Consider the following 24,097-nt stretch of genomic DNA (forward strand, 5'->3'; position numbering starts at 1 on the left):
TAGGGAATTCCCCGACGGTTATCTACGCACATAATTTTTTTGTCACGTTTTGAATATAACAATATCTCCCTGACGACAATAAAAAAGCTTGTTTTAGAAACAAAGATATAAAAGAACATTTCTTATATCTGTGGTTACAAATGACATTTTTGAAAAAAATCCTGTTACTGCATTTTTCCGATTTGATACTGTGCTAAACTTTTGTCATTTTTAAAAATTCGATTAAAAAACCAAATAAATTCTCCAAAAAAAAAAAAGCCACCATCTTTCGTCAAGTTTCGCTTATAAAACCAATGTCGCCTCAAGAAACATGTATGATAAACATGTTTATAATATATATATATGTATGTACTATGTACTCAAGTTTTATTTTTAGATTTCGCGTCTATATATGACCAGCTCGTATCATAAAAGTCAATAAGTGATATTAAAAACATTATCTTATCTATGGGGTGACAATAAATAGAACCCAACACGAGACCTTTTTTCCTTTGATCCACACATTGGACAGGTATTTGATTGTCCTCGTATTAATGAAATGTTTATTCACTTGAAACATTGTTAGTTTTTTTATGGAAGATGCAAGCAGATCACTTACTAGATGATAAGTGATCACCGCTGCCCAGAATCCAGAATCAACTGCTTGTTTATGATGAACTGATGAAACCAGGCTTGAAGTGATCGAAGCGACACGTTTCTGGCAAACGTGGACGTCCAAATCAAAAGGGGCCTTATGGCAGCTGGCACTTAGGTCTTTCGAATACAAAACAACGGCAATAATGGCGTACAAATATCCAGCTTTTTGTGTAGACCGACAAATTACGTAGGGAACAAATGTCTGGCTATGCCGCTCCCGCCCGGCCCTGACAGAAGGCAAACCCAAGAAGTGCTGGCTTGATGTCGTCAAGGATGATATGCGTGACAATGGTCTGACGACTTGGGATGCCAACGACCGTGCGACATGAAGACGAAATAGTAGGAAAGCTGACCCTGGGCTCCGATGCTCAATGGCTGAGGTAGACCGGGAAAACACACGAGAAAGTGAGAGAAAAAGAACATAAAGCGTTGAAACAGGCCTTTAAGTGGCGTGTGCTTATATCCTCCCTTGGATGTCGTACGAAACGACTATGGGTCACAAAGCCTTCACCACTGATAGGCAACAATATCATTCCTAAAGATGCTTAACGTCAGGCAGGCCGACCGGTTATAAAATCATAGCAAATTTTCAAAATTTTGTTGAGATTTATTTTTACGCTATTCCGGGGGCTTCGTGGCGTCATAGCCCCGAATGAAACCGGGAAACACGTGAAGATGAGTGTGTGAGTGAGAGAGTGAAAGAGAGAGAGAGAGAAACAGAGATATACTAATATTATTACACAATCATCGCATGACGATTGATGCTTGCATAAAGCTGTTATAATGAAGTTTTGTGACGCCTACAATGTCCTAATCGTAAAATAAGTTCTTAGTAATTTTAATTTATTCCTCATGGCTCTAACGATTACACCCTGCTATTGTCAAAACTTGAATTTGATAACGTATAAACAAAACTATAGACCACGTTTAGTATGGTGAGCTTTTTTCTTTTTTGAGCCAATAATAAAAAACAATTAACTTACAATATAAGATTTACAGATATGAAAGGTAGCAATAGTGAGTACTATAATAATGACGTGATACTGTGATTTTACGACTTGCCACCTGTCTGACGTCAATTTTCCTTGGGAATGGTATTATTGGTTATCAGCTGTAGTACGTATACCGTATCCACGGGTGGATAAATCATCGTATTCTTTGTTTAACTTATTGTCAAAGTCATGTCAGAAGCCTTTAGGCAACTTTAAAAAATCGGACACCAGTATTAACAATTACACACGAAAAGATAGATTCTGGGGTGAAAACCACACGCCACGGTTATATGTTTAGATGTAAGTTATTTATGGTAATTTGAGACTTTATCTTTACACATATTTAGCAAATAAACCATTTTATTCATTCACGGATGTTGCACCAGTTAACTTTCACGATAACTTTAACCTGAGCAGACACAAGTAAAGTACGCCATCTTGTCTAAACGTCGGCGGCGAACGGGTTAAAGTCAATGTCAAAGTTGACCGGTGCAACTCACGCTAAATCTACTACATAGTTTCGAATCGATAGTCACAAGCGGAACTACACATTCGCGTGTTATCTAACCAATGTTAGAGTGTCTGTTGGTCCCGTCTCGGCCACATCCGGTAGGTGTGTCCGCAATGTTACGATTGATTGACGTCAAATGTTGACGATTTTTAGGGTTCCGTGCCAATCGGTGCAACGATACCTTTTTATTTGGAAGACCAACAGCCATATATGCGTTATAGATACAAAATTAGAAGAAGTAGGTATATTTAATGTTACCTAACATTAATTAATTTGACGACCTCGGTGGCGCAGTGGTAAGTTTTTTGCCACTGAACCGAGAGGTCCCGGGTTCGATCCCCGGTCGGGTCATGATGGAAAATGATCTTTTTCTGATTGGCCCGGGTCTTGGATGTTTATCTATATATGTATTTGTTATAGAATATAGTATCGTTGAGTTAGTATCCCATAACACAAGTCTCGAACTTACTTTGGGGCTAGCTCAATCTGTGTGATGTGTCCTAATATATTTATTTATTTATTATAATAATATAGAAAAGTGTACACAATCTTGATTGGATATAGAATAGAGTTATTTAAAGATGTAAGCATGGGGGTCTTTACAATCAGACTATTTATTTTTTTATAAATTGTGTCTGTTAAACTACTAGATGGCATTTGCGGTCTTTACAGTTGTGTAGCGGATGGTCTAACTCATAATCTGGTATAGGTTTAATCGCGATACGTTCCTTAGAACCGGAGATATTGACAATAATTTGTTATGTCGCGGACGTAGCTAGTATACGTAATAAAATTACTGAGAATTTACTTTCATCCCTAGGGAAATTCACGCGGGCGACGCCGCGGACAAAAGCTAGTAATTATAAACAATAGATTCGAGAAAATGCTAACACTGTCTCATTCTATTCACATATAAAATATCGACGATTAATTCTTACCTGCTATTAACCAAAAATAACCGGTCTACTTGCTGTCTAGACGACGGGGGGATTGCCCCCAACCCCTGTGGGGGTGAGGGGGGTAAGGGGGTAGGTCTAGACAGCTGATCGACTATGTTGCCAGGGATAGGTGAGACGTCTGCGTAGTCGATACTATATCTTTTATTTTATCTCGTTAACAAACGTTTTGTCTCATGTTACAATGAATCTAGTTGAACTAGTATCCCACTCAATCCCATAAAGAAAATCCCATAAAATTAGTCTTTCAATCTTTAGGGCTAAATCGATCTGTGCGATTTACTTATAATATATTTTTTATTAAATGCACGTCCCGGCATGTCGCTCGGGTAAAATCATAAAGTATAAAATATAAATATTAATTTGGTAAATTGTTTTTTTTCTTTTTCTTTACTTAAGTATTTATAACGGTGACTTAGCACACTAGTCTATGGTAAGCCCAATTTATTTATACCTATTTTTGCAAATAAAACATATTTTTTATATATTTTACGCCTTCATTGGGAATCGGATATGTTATTAAGGAAACCCGAATCAAATCCGTTGCGTGATTTTAAAGATCTAAGCAGACATAGCGACAGACAGCGGGAAGCGACTTTGTTTTGTAATATACCAATGATAAGATTTATTTTATTTGTCCCTCTTATACCTGTAGGGCAAATTTTTTGAGATTATTCCCCTAGATAAGGACCAGTCCATATCCCATGGATGTCGTACGAGGCAAGTAAGGGACACAACAGCCTCGGCAGCTAAAAAGTAACAATAGCATTCCCAAGCAGGATTGACGCCAGACGGCGGCCGATTGTAAAATCGCAACTTACATTTACAAAATAAGGTTATTTTTTTCACTGATTCCGAACTTCACGAATTTGACGACTTTGGTGGTGCAGTGGTAAAGTGCTTGGCCTCTGAACCTCTCGGTTCAGAGCAACATCTAGTCTATAATTGACGATCTCCGTGGCCTAATGGTCATCATGCCGGACTGCCACACTGGAGGTCCTGGGTTCGAACCCCGGTCGGGTCATGATGGAAAATGATCTTTTTCTGATTGGCTCGGGTCTTGGATGTTGTATTTGTTATAAAATATAGTATCGTTGAGTTAGTATCCCATAACACAAGTTTCGAACTTACTTTGAGGCTAGCTCAATCTGTGTGATTTGTCAGTATTTATTTATTTATTTCACGACGTCACAGCCGAAAGCAACCGTGAGGTCTGCACCAGCCATAATGCGTTTAAAAAAGTAACTCAACATCACACTATAAAAAATCGGATGTCGTTAAATCGAAGTTATTTTTTGTTAACCGTTTTGGCGCGCTTTTTGCCAACGCATCTGCCTGCTCTCAGTTCTCACGGACATAACTGTATTCTATCAATTTCGCGTAAAGGAAGTTGGGAGATACGATTTTTTACGGTTTTTTTTTGCAATGTTTTATAGTTAAACTATTCATATGGAATTGTATACAATACTTCGTTTTTATTCAGAGTGTTACAATAAGTAGAGTTTAAGACACTTTTGTCAGACAGACGTTATAGTTACGGATTGGCAAAAGTTCATGTGTTTTAGTTCACTAGCTGTTTACCCGCGACTTCGTCAGCGTAGAATAATTGCAGCATAATTATATTTTTTGTTAACAGGTTACTAGATTTTTGTGCGAATTAAGTCGTCTTTTCAACATGATTTTCATACAAACTTTCACCTCCCAATATATTTTGGGGTTTGATTAATGATTGAAAACGTAGCCTATGTTTGAACGGGATCTTTAACTATATGCCTACTAAATTTCATCAAAATCGGTCCAGCGGTTTGGCCGAGAAAGTGGAACAGACAGACACACTTTCGCATTTACAAATACGAGTATGGAGCTTTTATTTGAATAATATACTTGTATAACCCTTTCCCTTGATAGACTTTTACAGTATACACGGGATGAAACGCAGATGGGATATTCTATGTTATTTCTTCGTTCCCAGATTATCAATCGATTTTCGAAAAAATGGCAACGACATTTCATTTACGTCATCGGTGAAAAAAAAATCACCCCCTGACATTAACGAATCTTAGCTTTTTTTTCTATTGTTAAGGTGACAATCTTTTTTATTTTTTATTCTTAAAGCGGGATTATATTTTTTTCTTGAATGTGTTCAAAAATGTTTGATCAAAGACTTAAAAAAATACTATTTATCAAATTACAAACTGTATTGTTAAGAGGAGGTGCAGCCAGCAGTCTTGGCATTGTCATGCTTTTTTTAATCTACCCAATTATATATACACTGTCAGGTCTTCTTGACGACGGGCTAGACAGAGCACTGAACAGAGAGTCGCGAAATTTTATTCTCAATTCAATTCTGACCAGTGATTGAAATTAATTACAAATTTAAATATATGTACTTTTTGAATTGGATTTCACAGGCATATTTTCACGTCAAAATTTTATATTATAGTTATAGTGATTTCTCAAAAAACACACAAACTATGGCATTTCAGAACGACCACTGCTGAGATGGAATGCGGAAAGAAACTCATTCAAACAGTGTTGGTCCCTTTCGTTTCCATATCGAGTGTGTTATTGTTAACACTGTCAGACTGTCAGATTTTATTCAAGTCGCCTAAAGGCATCTGACATGACTTACACGACTACTTACCTCCTTCTAGTGGCAGGTAGTCACATACACACTAAGAAACTAAACTGTCCAACTGTGTGCAGGTTTCCTCACGATATTTTCCTTCACCTGAAGCAAGTGGTTGTCTATGAAAACTACTAACTACATATGAATCAGACTGGTATACAAACTCATATGGCAAGAGTAGGATACGAACCTGAGACCTTTCGATCCACGGGCTTAATCATTACACCACCACCGCTTAAAAAAAAATAACTTTAACAGTTTAGTATCATACAAACCAATAGTAATATAATTTGTCTATCTTTCCAGGGTGTTCCAGACGAAAAGGGATGAGAAAGTTCTGTAATAGACAACAGCAATGATATATTTTTCTAAATGTCTCATTAACTAATGAAAAGAGTTGTTAATATGCCATGACTTTAACTCTAATCAATAAAACAGAACAAATGGTTAAGCGAGCTGGAACTGAATAAGGGAACCAATCAAACCGAGAAAGAATTTAGAAAATTTCAATAAACCACCAGCCTAGTAACTGAAATCATCATCAACAGCCATTTAAATGCTGAGACACAGGCCTTCCTTATGGATGGATAAGGAAGTATAGTCTACCCACCACGAGTTCCTATTGCGGATTGGCGGGTTTTAACGATTGCAAATATAACCGGGACCGACAGCTTTATGTATTACCTTGCAGCAGCAAAAATGTATTACCTTGAGCTCCTCCGTGCCTTCCGAAGCACGGGGGAGCTCAAGGTAATACATTTTTGGTCACCCATCCAATGACCGACCATTGTGAGTGTGTCTTAACCATCACTATCACAGACCGATACGAATACGGAGGATGCCATGATCCACCACGCGGGCTCACTGCGTCTTCGAACTTAGAAGATTAAAGAATAGATATATTGCAGAAATAGAAGCCAATTTCCAAAGAGGATGTGCGTGCTTATTGTCTGAAAGTGTTGCCCATGGCCGAACTAAGTGGCGAAGAAACAATTAATAATGCGAACCCTGGGATCCTACGCTTAACGGCTGAGGAAGAACCGGGTAAACACTTAGATGTGATAGATAGAAGCTGATTGTTGAAGACCATGTGAAGTGGAGTAGAAACAGTTGGAAATCAGACCGTGGGCTCCCACGCTTTTTGCCTGAGGTTGCAACCAGAAGGCCTACCAAGAAACATGAAAACACGTACCACGTTACTAACGTCCACGGGCTGTCTCTTTGGTATTGCGTACGCATCGTTTAAAGAAAAGAGATAACATGTGGATAGCAAATACGTGCTACGTGTTTTATGTTTCATGGAAGCCCGGTAAAGTATGAAACGAGTTCCTTTACACCTAGGTTTTTAATGGCACGAATTTCATCATCAAGCATTAGTTATCTTTGGTTTTTTTAACAAAAATTATCGACCCACTAAAATTTTCTACAGAAAAGCGGATACTGGTAACTTTACGGGGCTGAGGAAAAAAACCTAAATCGCTTAGATGAGAAAGATTCAGATTCAGTTCAAAAGACAAACACAGAGACGGAAAGTAATGCTGGGATGAAAAGGAATTATACATATTTGTTGGAAAAGAAAATTTAAATAAATCAATGATATGGCATTAACAAGCCCACGCCAAGAAGAGAATGCTTCGCGGTCCTCCAACCAATCATTTTGGAAATGCTTTGAAACAAATTTGTCTAGCAATAGATGACGAAGAAAATGTTTTGAGATGGATATTAATATTTAAGGGAACACAGAACATAATATAATATGCAATAGACCTGAAAATAATATGACTGTTAGATTGTAAACGCTCAGAACAGAGATTGGTGTAGATGGAACTTTAATCATATTAGATGCTTTTGGTGACTTGATTACAGTGGGAGATAATGACACGATACTAAAGAACCCTGCGGGGGGATGATAAATGAACATATAGGGACAAACTACATGGATATATTTGCCCCAAAATAATATATACATTTATAGATAAACATTGAAGACCCAATACTATATTATTATATACACATACATTTATAGATAAACACCCAAGAGCCAGGTCAATCTGAAAGAAATCATTGTCGATCAAGCTGGCCGAGGTCGAACCCGGGACCACCAGTGTGGCAGTCCGGCATGATGTGGTCCCGGGTTCGACCCCGGCCACGAAAGTCACGTCGGTCGGATGATGAAAGTGAGGAATTGCTAAATACTGCTATTGATTATATGATATCACATCTGCGATGCGCCTGATATTACAGATGTTTCTGGACAGCGGTGATCACTTACCATCAGGTGAACCACTTGCTCATTTACCGTCCCATGCCAGAAAACATACTGAGCCTGATGACAACTAATAACGATGGTGGAAACGGGAAATATTCTTGTCAAAACTCAGTCGACAAGGACGAAAAAATCTAGTTACCCTATCAGTCTAGTGTATAGTACATACGTTCACACTGTGCCGGCGGCGGTTGAAAGGCCCAGGCTTGAGTGCCTTGTGCCTCAAAGAGTTTTTCATACGAAAATATCGACATGGAATAATCCTGGTTTGAGACGTGTGGTTCTATATTAATCTATTCTGATATTCGTATTGTACGCGTACTTATTGACATAGCAAGTTTACCTTAAGTAGAGCTTCGTATAAAAATCATCTGCATGGGTACCCAATTCTTATCTAACCAAACAGCAGTGCTTGCATTGTTGTGTGTCCAGTTTGATAGGTGAGAGAGGCGGTGTGATTACTGGGTACTGTGGCAAAAGGCCTTAAGACTCCGAAAGTCGACGTTGCTTGTAACATCACTGGTGTTGCAGCGTCCATAAGCTGCGGTGGTTATCAGGTGGGTGCCTTGCCTGATTGGTAGTATACAAAATAGGATCAATCTAACCACTGGTAGTAGTGGAGATGTTGAAGCAGTTGAACAGCTTATCTAATTGGATGTAGGAAGTGAACTGTAAATGATAAAAAATAAGTGAATGATGCTCAAATAGGCTGCGAAACCTAGAGTGTTAATGTAAGGACAGGCTCACTAAATGGGGGATATTTCACTCGTAAAATGCATGTGAGTGTTGTGTCTCTCCCAAAAATGTTGTCTTGCCATTATGCCTTAACACCTTCACCCAGGATGACCTGGCGTGGACCTCAGATAAAAATAGCAGAACTTTTCAGAAAATGTAAATAACTAGATCTTAGGAATGGCATCAACACGCCACGAAGAAAATGGCCAAGGAAGAAACTCGTTTTGAACCAATGGCCATTGGTGGAGACAAACTTTCCAAGTTTATCTCCACTACTGGGCATGGTGATACTATCAACGAGATCGTCTATACAGAAACGTTCTGCATGTGCTACAGCTGGGCAGGGCCGTCATGTAACGCTTTGGCTTTTGGCTTTTAGATATCATTTCTGATAAGTTAATGCTAATGTTAATAAATATTATTAATTTTATTTTTATATATTTTAGAGATAATGAGCAATGCCGAATTAAATTCGCTTCTTTATTTTGAGCTTTATAACATTGTGTATAATATAATATAAGAACAAAATTGAAATATTAAAAGATCAAAAGCGACAAAAGAATAACGCTCGACCGAACACAGCCTAATTTTATATTTTACTAGATGTTGCCCGGAGCTTCGCTCCCGTGAGAATTTTGAGATAAAATATAACCTATAGCAATCTTGGATAATGTACCTTTCTAATGGTATAAGAATTTTTGAAATCGGTTCGGTAGTTTCGGAGATTACCCGCCTCAAACATGCAAACTCACAAACGCTTATCTCTTTATAATAATAGTATATACAAGCTCTTGCAAGCAAATCTTGAAAGTTAGATTACTCCTACGTCCAGTTCACCTACAGAGTTGAAATTTCCCACGTCGTCGCTTCAGTTTCCATGACAATGCATTATCATTATAAGCACGACCTGTTGGTGCTTCAAACTTCTCCTCCACGCACTCCTTAACCGTTTACAGGACGGGCATAGGGTTTTTGTCAGGCGTCAAATGCCATAAGATCTCTCTGACGACGATAAAATCTTGTCGCAGAAATTACATTCTTGTAAAATACTTGTTTTTCTTATTTAGCTGCTTAATTTCAACTTATTGGGTTAATCGACTGATATCAGTAGATTGATTTAGTGATTTTGTGATTTTGTGTTAATAGTTATCGTGTAAGAATTTAATAAATAAATTTTATTTTATTTTTATTTATCGCACTTTACAAAATTAAACATTAACAGAACGAGACGTAACCTTAGCATGTTTTATGTTTTTATTAATGAGATGGTTTGTCTATAAGGGTAAATAAGTGAGGGCGCTGTGTCCTCTATGGCTGGCAACACCGGGTGTTTATGAACCAATCATGATCATTCGATTTGATGTTGCAATAACAAAAAAGGGTACATCTTTGGTATGAGAAAAACATCTGTTTTCTCAATTTTAAAGACAGATTTTTTGTATATTCGTGTTGTATGCCCTTCAAGTGTACTATTTTTTTTAATCTGTTATATAATTTATTTAGATTTTGGATCAAATGTGTAAAAAAGTTTGGCACAAAATTATAAAAAATGTAATATTTTCTATGAGATGATACCTTCAATTGAGATGGGCAAAACCTCTTAGGTATGGTATGATTTTGCCCATCTGTGGAAAGTTATATTACTTAAATATAAAGATCTAAAATGTAATTTACTGTAAATAAAGATCAAAAAGCATATGTTTTTTCATTAAATTCTATTTTTGATCTTTATTTTTAAGTTTATATATTGTTTATAATATTGTTTATAATATTGTTTATAATATATATATTACAAAAAAATAGGTACCTATTATTTCGACAATCGACATTTTTTTTATTGTAGATACTATATAATTTACATAAGTTAAGATTTCTTTTAAATTTCGGGTTTGATATGTGATATTATTTTGATATTTTTGTTATTGATCGCCTGTATTTTTCTATTGTTATTAATTTATGTTTTGACCCGGCTTCGCTCGTGTAAAAACAACAAATTACACACCTAAATCCGTCCGGTAGTTTTTGGCTTTCACGTTCATACAGACAGACACTTTTTATAATACGTAAGGATATTATTTAAGACACCATTGATATAAAAATATAGGCATTTATAATTTGTAATACTTTTAATAATTTTTTCAACTCAACTTTTTTATTGTGTACGTTTCGTTTCACTGATTTTGTTATTTTTCAATTTCTTATTTTTTTTCTTCGGTAACTCCATTTTAATCTTCCAGCAATTCGCCGCTTGAACTGAAACCCGTAGATCCGAACTTGTGCGCATTTTGACGTTGGGGGCGCGATTTGCGACTTTTCTGTCGTACTTGCGACTTTTGTGATGCACATGCGATTTTTACTGTTTAAACAACATTCGACTTCTGGAGCAGTGGTTGAGACGCCAGCAACGAATACAGGTTCTAATCAGGCCGCCGTTGAGTTTGTAGACCAATCTGACTCATTGTGATATTTCATTCAACCACATTTTGCTTCAAATGAAGGATTAATCTAGAATAAAGATTTGTTGAAGTTGATCATAGAGAATGATATTAGAATGTTATATATTTCATTTGATCAATTAAATTTTTCATAAATTTGATAAAGTCTATTTATAAATAGAGGTTATAACTTTTTTTTCTGTGACTAAAATACAACAAATATTTTAAAAACAAACATAACCTCAAAAAAATAAGTATAAACTTAGCGTTTTTGTGCGATAAAATTGTCGTATGCGACAGATTTTTCGCGTGCGACCCCCACACAAGTTTGGTGATACGCGGGCGCAGTTTTGGCGGGAAGTCAACGTCTCCGTTTTTTTCCCTTCTACTTTTTTTTATTTCTGTGTATGTCTACATGTAAATCGGTTTTAATTTTGGAGCTGTCCATATTTCACGCGTTCGAATTACTTTCACTATCCAAATATGTTTATTAAACTTGGCATAAAAATGGCTGAACAATAGATACAATGTCGTACGTAGATTTTGAAAAGGAACGCTCCGTATGCGAAATATTCTATGGTTAAATAGAATAAAATAATAAATGGTAAACATAGACAGGTATTACGTATTTCTTTGTACTTCATTATATATTAGGACAAATCACACAGATTGAGCCAGCCCCAAAGTAAGTTCGAGACTTGTGTTATGGGATACTAACTCAACGATACTATATTTTATAACATATACATATATAGATAAACATCCAAGTCCCGGGGCAATCAGAAAAAGATCATTTTCCGTCATGACCCGACCGTGGATCGAACCCGGGACCTCTCGGTTCAGCGGCAAGAACTTTACCACTGCGCCACCGAGGTCATCATTATTGTTTGTTAAACGTTTTATTCCGGACACCATGAATATTTACAGTACAATAAATATTGTTTTCTACTTCTAAATATATATTTGTTTATAGAAACATATTTATTACAATTGTCATCAGTTAAATAAATAAACTAAGTAACAAAAATACTGCAATTTTTTAAAAAAATTTTCAATATTCGTTAAGTGAAATATGGACATATTATAATGCGTTTCTTTCTGGCATATTTTTTATACGTTCCATTTTATTCTCATTTCATATAATATATATTTTTTGACATAGTATTTCCTTTCAATGTGTTTTAATATGATTGCTTTTAAGTGGACATTTTTTGTTATATATTCAAGATTATGACATAATTTACAGTTAAGTTTTCTGCGTTGTTTTAATAGCCTTATAACCATTTAGTTAAGTTTTTATATTATTACATAACACGTTTCTAGTTAATTATGTGTTTAGTCAACGTGTGGGTTTTATGTGATCGATATATATCCTACCACTAGGTACCTACTGGGCAAAATCGCTTGTAAACATATGTATGAAACCTCTATATAATTTTAATTTTAAATATGTTTTTAAATCGTAATTATAGTCTTGTTTAAGCCTGCCGAATCTTGGCTCTGTCCACCCCGTTTCGGTTAATAATGTGATTATAATGTGTTAGTCAGTATTATTAGGTTCATAATAAATAATGTGTTTAACTAAATCTTTTTTAAACTAATTCTAAAAAACACTTGAAAAAAAGTGTAATATTACATAATATTATGTAATTTAACCCTTTTAAACTATTAATAATAATATAAATTATTTTTAAGTAGTTGTTTTTTAATTCATTGTATTTTAATGTACTTATATAAACTATAAATGTGGATTTGCCGGGATATTACATGCGAAGTGGAGACGAAAATGTAGGAAAGTATACCCTGAGCTCTGAAGCTCAACGGCTTCCTCAGAAACACGCTCAAATGAGAGAGAGAGAGAGAGATTACAAACGTGAATTTAATTATCAATAAAAAAAAATCGGTAAAAATTAACATTGGGTGTTTTTTTTTTCTTAAACGCATAGATTTATGAAAATACCATAGCCCCAAGGACTTAGCCGCTAATGCGGATGCTGTATTATGTTAAAGTTAACCTCCAAGAACAAGAAGAGAAGAGAAGAACAGAAGCAATCACAAAGCCGTCGACGTGGTGAGGTAGTAGGTTGTATAGTACTGTATTACACCGTTTAGGAGCAACTGTACACCCTGCTAACTTTCCTTGTCGGCGGCACGACCACAGACAGACACGAAGAGAGAACAACGAAGATTTCATTGTAATTTCCCATTCAGTCCATTTAGGTCCATATTCACTGCTTTCTTTTAAAGTATCAGACAGTCTTTACGTTAATATCTTCTACTAGCTTCAGCATATATTATATTATATATCTAGTATAGCTACAGTTAAAAATTTTGTTTTACAAGTTACATGGCTAAAATGGTCGAACAATTCATGCAGTATTCTTTCGCGGTTGTGATAAATTTTTATCGGAGAGTTGTGAAATTGACCCTTGGCAATTTGTAATCGTAATGTTATGTTTAAATATAATAATAATTCTGTGGAGTATTTTGGGAATTAATGTATGGAATATTATTTTTTTCGAAACAATAGAATGGGGTACTTTGGGAATAAACCCTATAGTCCTCTTGAGCTCAGATTTCATTACATTTATTAAATAAAATATAGACTAATCATAGATTAATAATTTAATATTGGGGGATGTAAGTCTTACGCGTTACATCCTATAAATATGAAATTTCAAAGAAGAAGACAAGATGGACGCCTTACCTGGAGGGCCATCTCACGATATCTTTATTTTAGAAGTGATTTTGTAAGGTAATTTCATGGAATATAATTCGTATTATATTCCATTAAATTGTATACTATGTTATTGCTTATTTAAGTACGTTAAGAAGACAAATCTACTCCTTTGATAAAAAAAATATATCAAGCGCGTTCCGTCTCAACTGTGTATATATATATATATATATATATATATATATATATATATATATATATATATATATATATATATATATATATATATATATATATATATATATAACTTAAAATGTCAAAATTATTATGTCTATAATTAGTCTACATTTTATTTCACAAGATTAATCAATTCGGACTATGACATAAAGACGAGTTTTCTGTCAATATGTGCATATTTATTCTATTTACAGGTCTACAGAAACAATCTTCTGGATGAATCAAAAACGACGTCGATAATCAAATAAAATTTAATTAAGCTTAGACTTTTTTATAACTATTCGATGTGATAGTGATTATTGTTTGCGAAATATCTAATCTGATCAAAAAAATAACATCAAAAGTAATGCTTAATCGTAATGATATATCGTCAGAGGCCGTTAGGAGCTCTAGAAAAGCAAAGATTTAGTGTTGATTGGCATTGCAACCAGCTACAATAAAGCGATAAGAAAAATAAATCATCCAAATACATGTCTACTTAACAAAAATTATTACAATTTGGAAAATATAATCCAGTGTTATATAATATACAATTGTCAAAACAAGAATTAGGTTTATATATTTTGTTAATATACCCAGACCTACATGTTTTATGAAATTAAATTTTTGTTAAAAATCTTGGTGTTTTTATTAATTACCCGTACCCACTTATCTAAACTACTTTATGCAGCTCTCTATAACAGCGGTTCTCAAACTGTACTCCGAGGAGCCCTGGAGCAGCTCCGCAAAGCGTTAGTCCGCATTCCATGAGAATATTTGTCATACTTTTTTCTTTTTTTTAAATAGAATTGCCCATGTACGATTTTTATACTTTGTAACTCACATGATTCATTACAGCCTGGTGTGACAGACAGACAAACGGACAATATAGTCTTAGTAATAGGATCGCTTACCATTTGGGTACAGAACCTTAAAAAGTAGCTATATTCTAGTCAAAATAAAATAATGCCTGGGAGAAATGATTTATATACTTTGACGATTAAATAATTGTTCAAAGTAAATAGTTAATTATTTAAAACTATAAAATATAATATATACTTTAATGACAATCTAATGTTCATGTCTAAATAAGTTTTTGATTTTACAAGTTTTAATTTAGGGCCCCGTCAATGTGATTTTCAGTCTCCATCAAAGTTTGAGGACCGATCTAAAATGTTTATTATACATACAAAAAGTATAAATAAAGTTATGTAGATACTTACCATAAGTCCTAATATAATACCCACTTATTGTTAACAAACTGTTGCCCGTGGCTTCGAAAGCGTAATTTTTCCACTGGAATAGTGATTGGTTGAGTAGATTGACTTATAATATTCGATGGGATTTCAAATTATGAAGTATTTAAATGTATATTTAATATTTAGATTTGAAAAGTTTTCGAATAGAAATCTCTTGGCTTTAGTGCATAAATAACTCTTTACTTAATAATTTTTTTATCGATTATACTTCTGTTTATCCAAACTGTCGTCCGTACAGAATGTTAAGAAAGTTGCAATACACAAGAATAGCTGTTTTAATGTCCGCCATTGGGCGTCGGAGCCCAGGGCCCACTTTCCTACTATTTCGTCTCCACTGCGCACGGTTGTCAGCATCGCTAGTTGTCAGACCATCGTCACGCATATCATCCTCGACGACATCAAGCCAGCACTTCATTCGAAATAGCCGTAGCAAGTTACTAACGTCCACATACTGTCTCTTTTTCCCATATCGTGTGAACATCGTGTAAAAAACTAGAGAAATTGTGGACGCAGTGACGTGATACGTGTTTAATTTTTCATGGTAGCCCCCTAGTGCATTGAAATAACAATTACTATTTCGTCCGTGAACCAGAGTGTAAGAAACAAACGTGCAATAACACCATACTTTGAGAAATTCAACAATGTATTGATTATTTTACAAAATCGATGTCGAAACCCTATTTTTAAAACCCTTCACATTATCCGGATACAAAAAAAAATAGTTGAAAAACACACAATGACTACAATTCTGTTCTTTTATGTCGAAAATGTACGATTTTTTGCGCAAAAAATGCAATTTTGAACAAAACTCTTTACAAAAGGGTGCAAATTTTGGGGTACCTATACGTTTTTTTGTAGTTTCGCCAATCGATCGCACACCTGGTTAATAGCATACTTTTTAACCCCAACAGTTCACAAAAGGAAACAGTGGGTTAAATTTCCCGCTTTTTAAAAAATACAATACGGGTTTTTTTAACAGACAGATTCTTTGTAAGTTTAGTTGTTTGTAGTCGCATACACACTAGTGAACTAAATTGTCAACCAATGTGCAGGTTTCCTCACGATGTTTTCCTTCGCCGGAAGCAAGAGATGGTCTATGAAAATAACTAGGTACCTGTATTCTCTTCAATTCGTTGGTTGATGGGACCGTTAGCGTTCGATAGTAAGTCAACCATTGACTGGACAGCACTCAGTCGTCTCAAAAAAGAAATATCTATTTAATACACTAACGACCCGTCCTGGGTTCGCTCGGGTGAAACCATAGTTATCTATTATTATTAAAATTTTTTTTTTTAATTCAATTCAATTCGTTTATTTCGTGAACACAGGTTACATAGGTATAATACATTGGAATGAGCTTCTCTATGTCCCGCCATAAGGCATACGAAATTTTTGTCATAGGTTTTACAAACTGAAGTTACATAATATTTATACAATAATTTATTCTATAAAGTGTCTACATAATTAATCTAATTGTCAGGTAGGTATACATTAAAAGATCAAATACTTAATTAAATTAATTGAAATTGTCATTTAGATATTCAGTAACAGAATAATAAGCTTTTTTGATAAGTAGCTTTGATAGTTATCTCTTAAAGGTGTGTAAGTTATATTAAGATTTCCAGGCAATTTATTCAACAGTTTAGGAGCCATTGCATACACACTTTTATGGAGAAATACAGTGTTCTTTGGCAATAAATGTAGTTTGAGCGACGTTGACTCTCTACTCGACGAAACAAGTTAATATTATTTTTTACAAATAAAACTGTTTCATAAATGTATAACGATTGTAGAGTTAATATTTTGAGTTCCTGAAAGTGTATTTTGCAACTGTCAGAGGACTGTTTGAGACTACATATAGCTCGAAGACAGTTCTTTTGAGCTAGGAAAACGTCCTGAATTTTAGAGGCATTTCCCCGGAAAATAATACCGTATCTTAGGGTGGAGGCAGCATATCCATGATAAGCCGTAAGAAGGGCATTTTGGTTTGCTAATTTACCTAACATGAACAAAGCAAATGAAAATTGTTTAGGATTTTTACTAACATGGTCAAGATGGGTTTTCCAAGTCATGTCGTTATTGATAAACAGCCTTAAAAATTTAGTTTCCTTTGTTTCTTTAATAGTTTGATCCATATAGTTTATACGTAAAAGATTATTGTACTTTTGTCTAAGCTGAAAGTTAATTGTCATTGTTTTATGTTAAGATTTATTTTTAAATTATTATTATTGAGCCATTCTATGATTAAGATTAAACTATAATTTATGTAATTTTCAATTTTATTCAGATTTAAATTATTATATATTACAGCACTGTCATCAGCATATAATGACATCTGATGATTTAGAATTTTAGGGAACTCATTTATATAAATGAGGAATATTAAAGTACTCCACCCTGTGGTACACCGAACTATATAGTTTTGTATTCCGATGTGTATATTCTTCTTTGTGTATCTAAATACACACACATCATTAAAACTACGCAACGGATATTGATGCGGGTTACAGACAGCGGTAAGCGACTTTGTTACACACTATATATCTAATAAACAAAAGCTCTCATATAAACTACGAAATGATTTGTGCAGTGTAGCCGACATTACGGTGGTGATTCTCGATCATCGATAACATATCCTCTATGCGATGCAGCACAAATAAACCTAAGTTAAATAAGAAATACTAAATCACAAGAAAATTTTCAAGATCTAGAAATGATAAGTTCAGTCCGCCATCTATTGTCTAATAGTAAAACCAAAAAAGCAAGGTTTTTTTTTCTTGTAAACAGTGACATCTAGCGGTGAGCTACATTGATATAATATTATAAAAAAATACATAATAACAAATTGTTTTACTGAATCTTAGTAAAATAATAAAATACCAATGAAATTAGATAACACATGCAAATAGTAAATAAACCAACGCCAGAAAAACATTTATTTCAAAAAGCAAAAACGAACAAATAATACAATGATGACTAATGTTGATATTTTCGATACAGCAACACTGACCTGCTAAATTCAATCACAGGTTTTATAAATCCTTGTAGCAATTCGAATATAAACTTTATTGCAAGTGGAGAAGGATTACAATTATTGGAATTTTCCAGTTAATAAGACATTTTATCGTTTGTAAGGAAGTGGCATAAAAATAGGATTGCCAACAACTTGAGTGACGTCACACAACCAATGGATGGAGTGGAGATGGAGCATCTAAAATTACAGAATAGAACAAATTATTATTTCTCCGTATACGCTTCATTTTCTTCGAATTAAAACACGAAAGTGACGATATTCGTGTACGACGCGAGTGAATATAATTGATACAAAATAATTCAACCTATAAAGAGTGCCATAATTTGTGATATTGTTTCATCGTCTTGGTTACTACCAGTAATTTGTACGTTTTGTGAGTATTGCTCATATTTATGTCGTATTTGTGTTTCCCTATCGATTTATTAAGTAAGCGTAGACCAACACGTGATGTTACGTTATAAAAATTGAATTTAATTAGTGGTGGGTGAGTGCACTGCGATATTCGATGTTACGTTCTAAAAATACACGTAATGTGTATTTTCGGCGTTAAAATTCGTGATTCCTCTTGTGTCAGCCTCGATGAGTGTGTGAAAGTGAAATTTGCGCCTTTTTTGTGACGAGAAAATCGTACGTATAGTTTGGCCTTGAAGCGCGAATCAATTTTTCTATGGTATCATGTTACATTGTTAGCTTATCGTAGTCTGCCCGACTGACTCGCAAATTTTGCCGCCAATTCGTCATCTGTGTTGTGAAAAATTTCATTTTTATTTCAATTCCTAATAAGGCTTCAGTGACCTTGACTGTTACTGGAAACACAACCTTATTGCACCAATGCCACAGTTTATTCGTTTTTGATGGCGCCACTATCTTTGTTTTGTTGAAATACGCAGTGTCTTATCTTAGTTCCCGTTTTGGCCACTAAAACGTGCGGATATGTAAAGCCTTTTTTTACAAGAGCCAGTTTTGTGTTTTTCCTATTTGCAAGTAGCACCATCTTTAAGTGTTTATAAAAGAACATTGTTATCATATGGTCTAGGTCAAGCATCATTAGCATTATGTTTAAAAACCTGAAAAGTTAAATAAATATATATAATATATTTATTTAAATCACACAGGGTTAGCCCCAAAGTAAGTTCGAGACTTGTGTTATGGGATACTAACTATACACAATACTATATGTATTTTATAACTTACAACATATAGAAATTAGCGGCTTGTCCTGGCTTCACTCAGATAAAACCATAAAAATTTATACACCCAAACTTCTATGGAATCACTCTATGTGTTGATGAAAACCATACAAAAATCTGTCTGGTTGCTTTTGAGTTTGTGTTCATACAGATAGACAGCGACAACAGAGAGACTACTTTTTATAATATGTAAGGGAGCATCGACGACCCAATCTGAATTACATAAATTAAGAGTTTTTTTCACTTTTAACACAAGCTTTTGTTGTCATTAAAAATATATCTTGTCTTCATTAAACGCATGACAAAAAATCATATCCATGCTATAAACCATTGTGGAGTTCCCATGTTGTGACCTGATGCTGCACTATCAGGTCAAGCTTACCATAATAATGCATTGTCACGAAAACTGAAACAATGTGGAAAATTTGTTATTTTTTGATTTGCACGACAACAAACACTTTATTTTAACTAGTATAACCTCACATAATTTTCCTGTATTATGATGCAATTAAGCTGTATTTACCAGAGGCAGACTTTAGTATAGAGGTCTTCTGCTTCGGTACCTCACCCATTCCAACCGCCACACAGCAGCGCTTGCATTGTTGTGTTCAGTTTGAAGGGCGAGAAAGGCAGTGTTACAGGGTACTGTAGCGAAAGATCCTAGGCCACAGAGTATACAACGCGCGTGTGACACACCTGGTGTGGCCGGTGTTGATAGGCTGCAGTGACCGCTTACCATCATGTTATTTTTTAAGCGGGTAAATGAAAATGAAATCGGAGCAACTTGGAAATAATGTTTATAACTTTTAATATTAGTTTAATGTCGGAATGTTCTCAAATAAAAATATCTCAAGGCCCGCCCACACTTTTTTCTCAATTTTATTTATTTAATAATAAAAAGTAAATAATGCATACTAGTTACTTACTTTATTAGAAAGTATTATACTTTTCCACTACGCAATGAAGACAAATTGACTACACAGATTTTGGTGGCCACCATTTTCGGTTTAATATTATTTAATGTATTGCGCAATTTGTCAAGATGATTTTTTTTTTAGTTTTTCTTTAAAAAATACAACATATTAATAACAGTGTGATAGCGCTAGTGCGTGTGGCTCCTTAAATATAATGGCGACTGCCAAATATCGCCGAAGTCAGATGTATGCCGACGCGAATGAATGAACATAGCTTACTTTGTATGATAGCTTTTATTTACCGTAACGAAAACCCAGAAGGCCTACCACGAAACATGCAAACGCTTAACACGTCACTAACGTCCACGTGCTGTCTCTATATCCCATATCGTGTGCGCATCGTTTAAAGGAAATAGATAAGGTCTGGACGCAACGTGTTTTATGTTTCATGGTAGCCAGCAATGTATGTATAATTGCCTTCTTTTCCGTAGTTCCATTTGATGGGCGATGGAAAAACTCATTTAACCGTATGGGTCTACGGTTACGGGTCACTTGTATTCGCCAAGATTTGTGAATATAGTGTGCTGGTATTAGGTATCTACTATTGGTCAAACGAAGCGTGACAGTCCTATACTGACAAATTCAATTAGAGTATGCAGTCAAGGGCGCATTACGTCACTGTGGAATTTCACGTGGATTATGTATGATATGATACAGTTTCAAGGGGCTGCTTTTCCGCCACATAAATAAAATAAATAAATAAATTGATTAATCACAGGCATTAATTTTGTGCAATGGTTTATTTTTGAGCCTATTGTTGTCTTAATGCCTGTGCACCGAAAGACCTAGGTTCGAATCCTATTCGTGTCACATGAGTTTGTAATCAATGTGACAGTTTTCATCGTCCACCACTTGGTTCCGGTGAAGAAAGTGAAACGGAGAAAGCAATGTCGTAAAAAGTATTTTTTTTTAATTCTGCTGTGATTTTTCAACCAACCGCCTGTCTGATGTTAATCCTACTTGCGAATACTGTTGTTATCTATTAGCTGCCAAGGATATGTGTCATTTATTGGCCTCCTCGTACGACATCCACGAAAGGATATGGAGTGATCCTATTTTAGTACCACAACAGACATTTTAATTAATTGACATGTAACTAATCTTGCAATGTAACTTAATAATGTTTTCTTTGTTACAGACTAAAAAGATGCAAAGGAAGCGTCGGCCGTCCAGACTAAAAAGCCACATTTAACTAATCATAACATTAAGCGTAAAACTATGATATAGATCTTAAACAACATTAAACATGCCTGTCGTTTCGCCTTCACGTTACAATACTTCCTCTTCAAGCCTGACCGGATCTTATCGGTCAACTCTGACATCTTCTTCGAGTTTAGATAAACCATACTACAGAACCAGTAGCGGAACTTACGTCACTTCAACACTAAGAAGCACTTATGGCGACAGAACCACAGAATACAGATCCAAATACTCAGACGTAGACGGTAAAAGAGAACGGAAGACATCTTTAGTGGAATACTCTAGAACATCTAGGGCGCCAAGTGTAACCGACAGCGATAGTGGAATTTCAACTAGATATAGGTCAGAAAGAAGTGAGTCGCGATCGAGGGACATATCTACAACTAGAAGCGAGAGTAGTAAGACTTCAAATGAACCAGTGCAGAGGAATAAGCGTAATGTATTAAGTTCTGCTGCGCTGGCGATGTCCACAGCGGAATTGTACAATAAATATAGTCCAGCGAACTACGTGCCGTTAACACAAAGAATTAAAGAACAGCAGAACAATTATGGCGAAATATCTAGGTCCAAATCCATATCTAATGATATTGGTCGACCTCCAGCGGCTGATCCGTCTAGACTGAGAAAAGCGAGGAATTCCGCGGCAACAATATCAGAGGTAATTGTGTTTTTTTTTTTATTCGGAAATCGTGGACCAATGAATTAGGCTCAATGAAGCTGGAATATACACTGATTGACAAATATATGTGTATATATGTCTAAACACAAACGTGTCAGTGAGTGTGAATTATGATTATATTTCCACTTCATATAAGTCTTTTTACTTGGTCGTTTATATTTTAATTGAGCGTCTGCGAAATAGATGTTGTCTGGGTAATTATTTATCTCAGATATGTAAATTCCAAAGGTTCAAAGGTTCCTCTTCATATATATATATTATATATTTAAATACTATTTACACTCATAGTCAAGTTAGGCATTGCGTAATTTTTATGAGACAGTGCCCAGGGTGTAGTTTTACGTGGAAATAAAAAAGAGAAATTTAATAAAAAAAAAAACATTACTTTACGCCTCTTACTTAACAAAATCTCACAATAGCCATGTATTTCAGGAACGTTCAAACTAATATTTTAAATGGGAATGTATATCTCGCAAACCGCTGGCGCGATTTTGATGAAATTTCGATTAGATTGGTACAGTTACCTAAAGTTAAACATAGACATGTCTCGAGCGGAGCCAGTCGAAAATACAAATAAAAAAATAGCACAAATAAAATCAAACAAAAAAAAAACGTAACTGTAAAATCGTATAACCCAATTCGAAATCTAAAAAAAAATATAGCAATATCTCGTACGCTAATTCTCTGTGACCTTGATATACAATTATCCATTAAACAGCTCAGTGGTCCGTGACGCAGGCATTGTGAGTTCATACAGCCAACCGCGTGTCACTTTACCCTACATAGACCCCTATGCCATTGAGATAACGGTGAATTTGCTATGACCGTTGTTGTAACGTGACACATGCTCAATTTTTTAACCATAGACAAGATGACGTCTACGTAAGCTGACAAGTTATTGTAACTGTCGTTATACAATACTATTGCTATCTCACGAGAGACCGAAAAAGAAGTATGCAGATTTAATAAATTTTTTTTTTTTAGTAATTAGACCTTCACAGACACTTTCACGTTAAATTTTAATTCATAATATAGTATTTTTTAAAACTTCTGAAAGAACTCACTTAAACAGTGTAGGTTATCACGCCAGAAGGGCTTACCATTATTGTTTCTTACATATTTTTTCCCTAATAGTATAACAAGTTGTTATGATCGATTGCTGATGGGAAAAACATAAAAGATATAAAACACTAAACCAAATAAAATATATAACAATCGGGCAAACCAGTTCGCTGACAGCACTCGTTCACGAGTTCACGCATGGGTCAGCCATCGCGTAGGTCAACTATAATAGAGGGAACCTCTGGTGTTCTTTTGTATGTATTGTGTTCATCAGTTACCTACCATAGTTGCCTATAAATGATGTACCATTGGGAAAAAATCTTGAATATTGAATATTGGAATCGGGTCTGACATAGTTTCTTTCTTTTTTCTTTTTAATTACAATACACACACATCAAATAAACAGAATTATTTCGCAGATGCTCGCGTATTTATTTATTTATTTATTTATTTATTTATTGTGTGCGTGTGAGTGTGTGTGTAAGTACTTACAATAACATCGCACTAAGAGCCAATCAGCCATGTTAGTATCGCTTGAGAGGCTGACCCTCTTTAACTAGCTGACTATAGGTTTTAGCTGACTTGCAGGACGCTCCTGACACTTTAAGGAACTTTAAAGAGTCCCCTGTAGGGGTCGTCGGGCTGG

The 24,097-nt window shown here is 35.0% G+C and overlaps 1 protein-coding gene and 1 long non-coding RNA gene across 15 annotated transcripts in view; both read left to right on the forward strand.

Annotated features, from left to right (window-relative positions):
- LOC128681682 (uncharacterized) overlaps positions 1-14,692 on the forward strand; it is an 87,239-nt gene extending 72,547 nt beyond the window's left edge. For 4 of the 10 annotated variants that reach the window (XR_008406045.1, XR_008406044.1, XR_008406040.1 and 1 more), the window contains 2 exons: positions 6,031-6,401; positions 6,544-8,416. This is a non-coding gene — a long non-coding RNA (uncharacterized LOC128681682). The other 6 variants (XR_010370271.1, XR_008406047.2, XR_008406042.2 and 3 more) reach the window with 5 other exon arrangements.
- A 3,779-nt stretch (positions 14,693-18,471) lies between these two features.
- The window catches only part of LOC128681697 (ubiquitin carboxyl-terminal hydrolase 2-like), a 33,308-nt gene continuing 27,682 nt past the window's right edge, over positions 18,472-24,097 (forward strand). For 4 of the 5 annotated variants that reach the window (XM_053765804.2, XM_053765806.2, XM_064436888.1 and 1 more), the window contains exons 1-2: positions 18,472-18,719; positions 21,649-22,368. In XM_053765804.2, the coding sequence (XP_053621779.1) occupies positions 21,757-22,368 (612 nt within the window). In that variant the 5' untranslated portion in view covers positions 18,472-18,719; positions 21,649-21,756. Of the gene's footprint in view, positions 18,720-18,807; positions 18,974-21,648; positions 22,369-24,097 lie in introns of those variants that run through there. The other variant, XM_053765805.2, reaches the window with a different exon arrangement.

Source organism: Plodia interpunctella, chromosome 28 (assembly GCF_027563975.2).
Source record: "Plodia interpunctella isolate USDA-ARS_2022_Savannah chromosome 28, ilPloInte3.2, whole genome shotgun sequence".
Taxonomy (NCBI): domain Eukaryota; kingdom Metazoa; phylum Arthropoda; class Insecta; order Lepidoptera; family Pyralidae; genus Plodia; species Plodia interpunctella.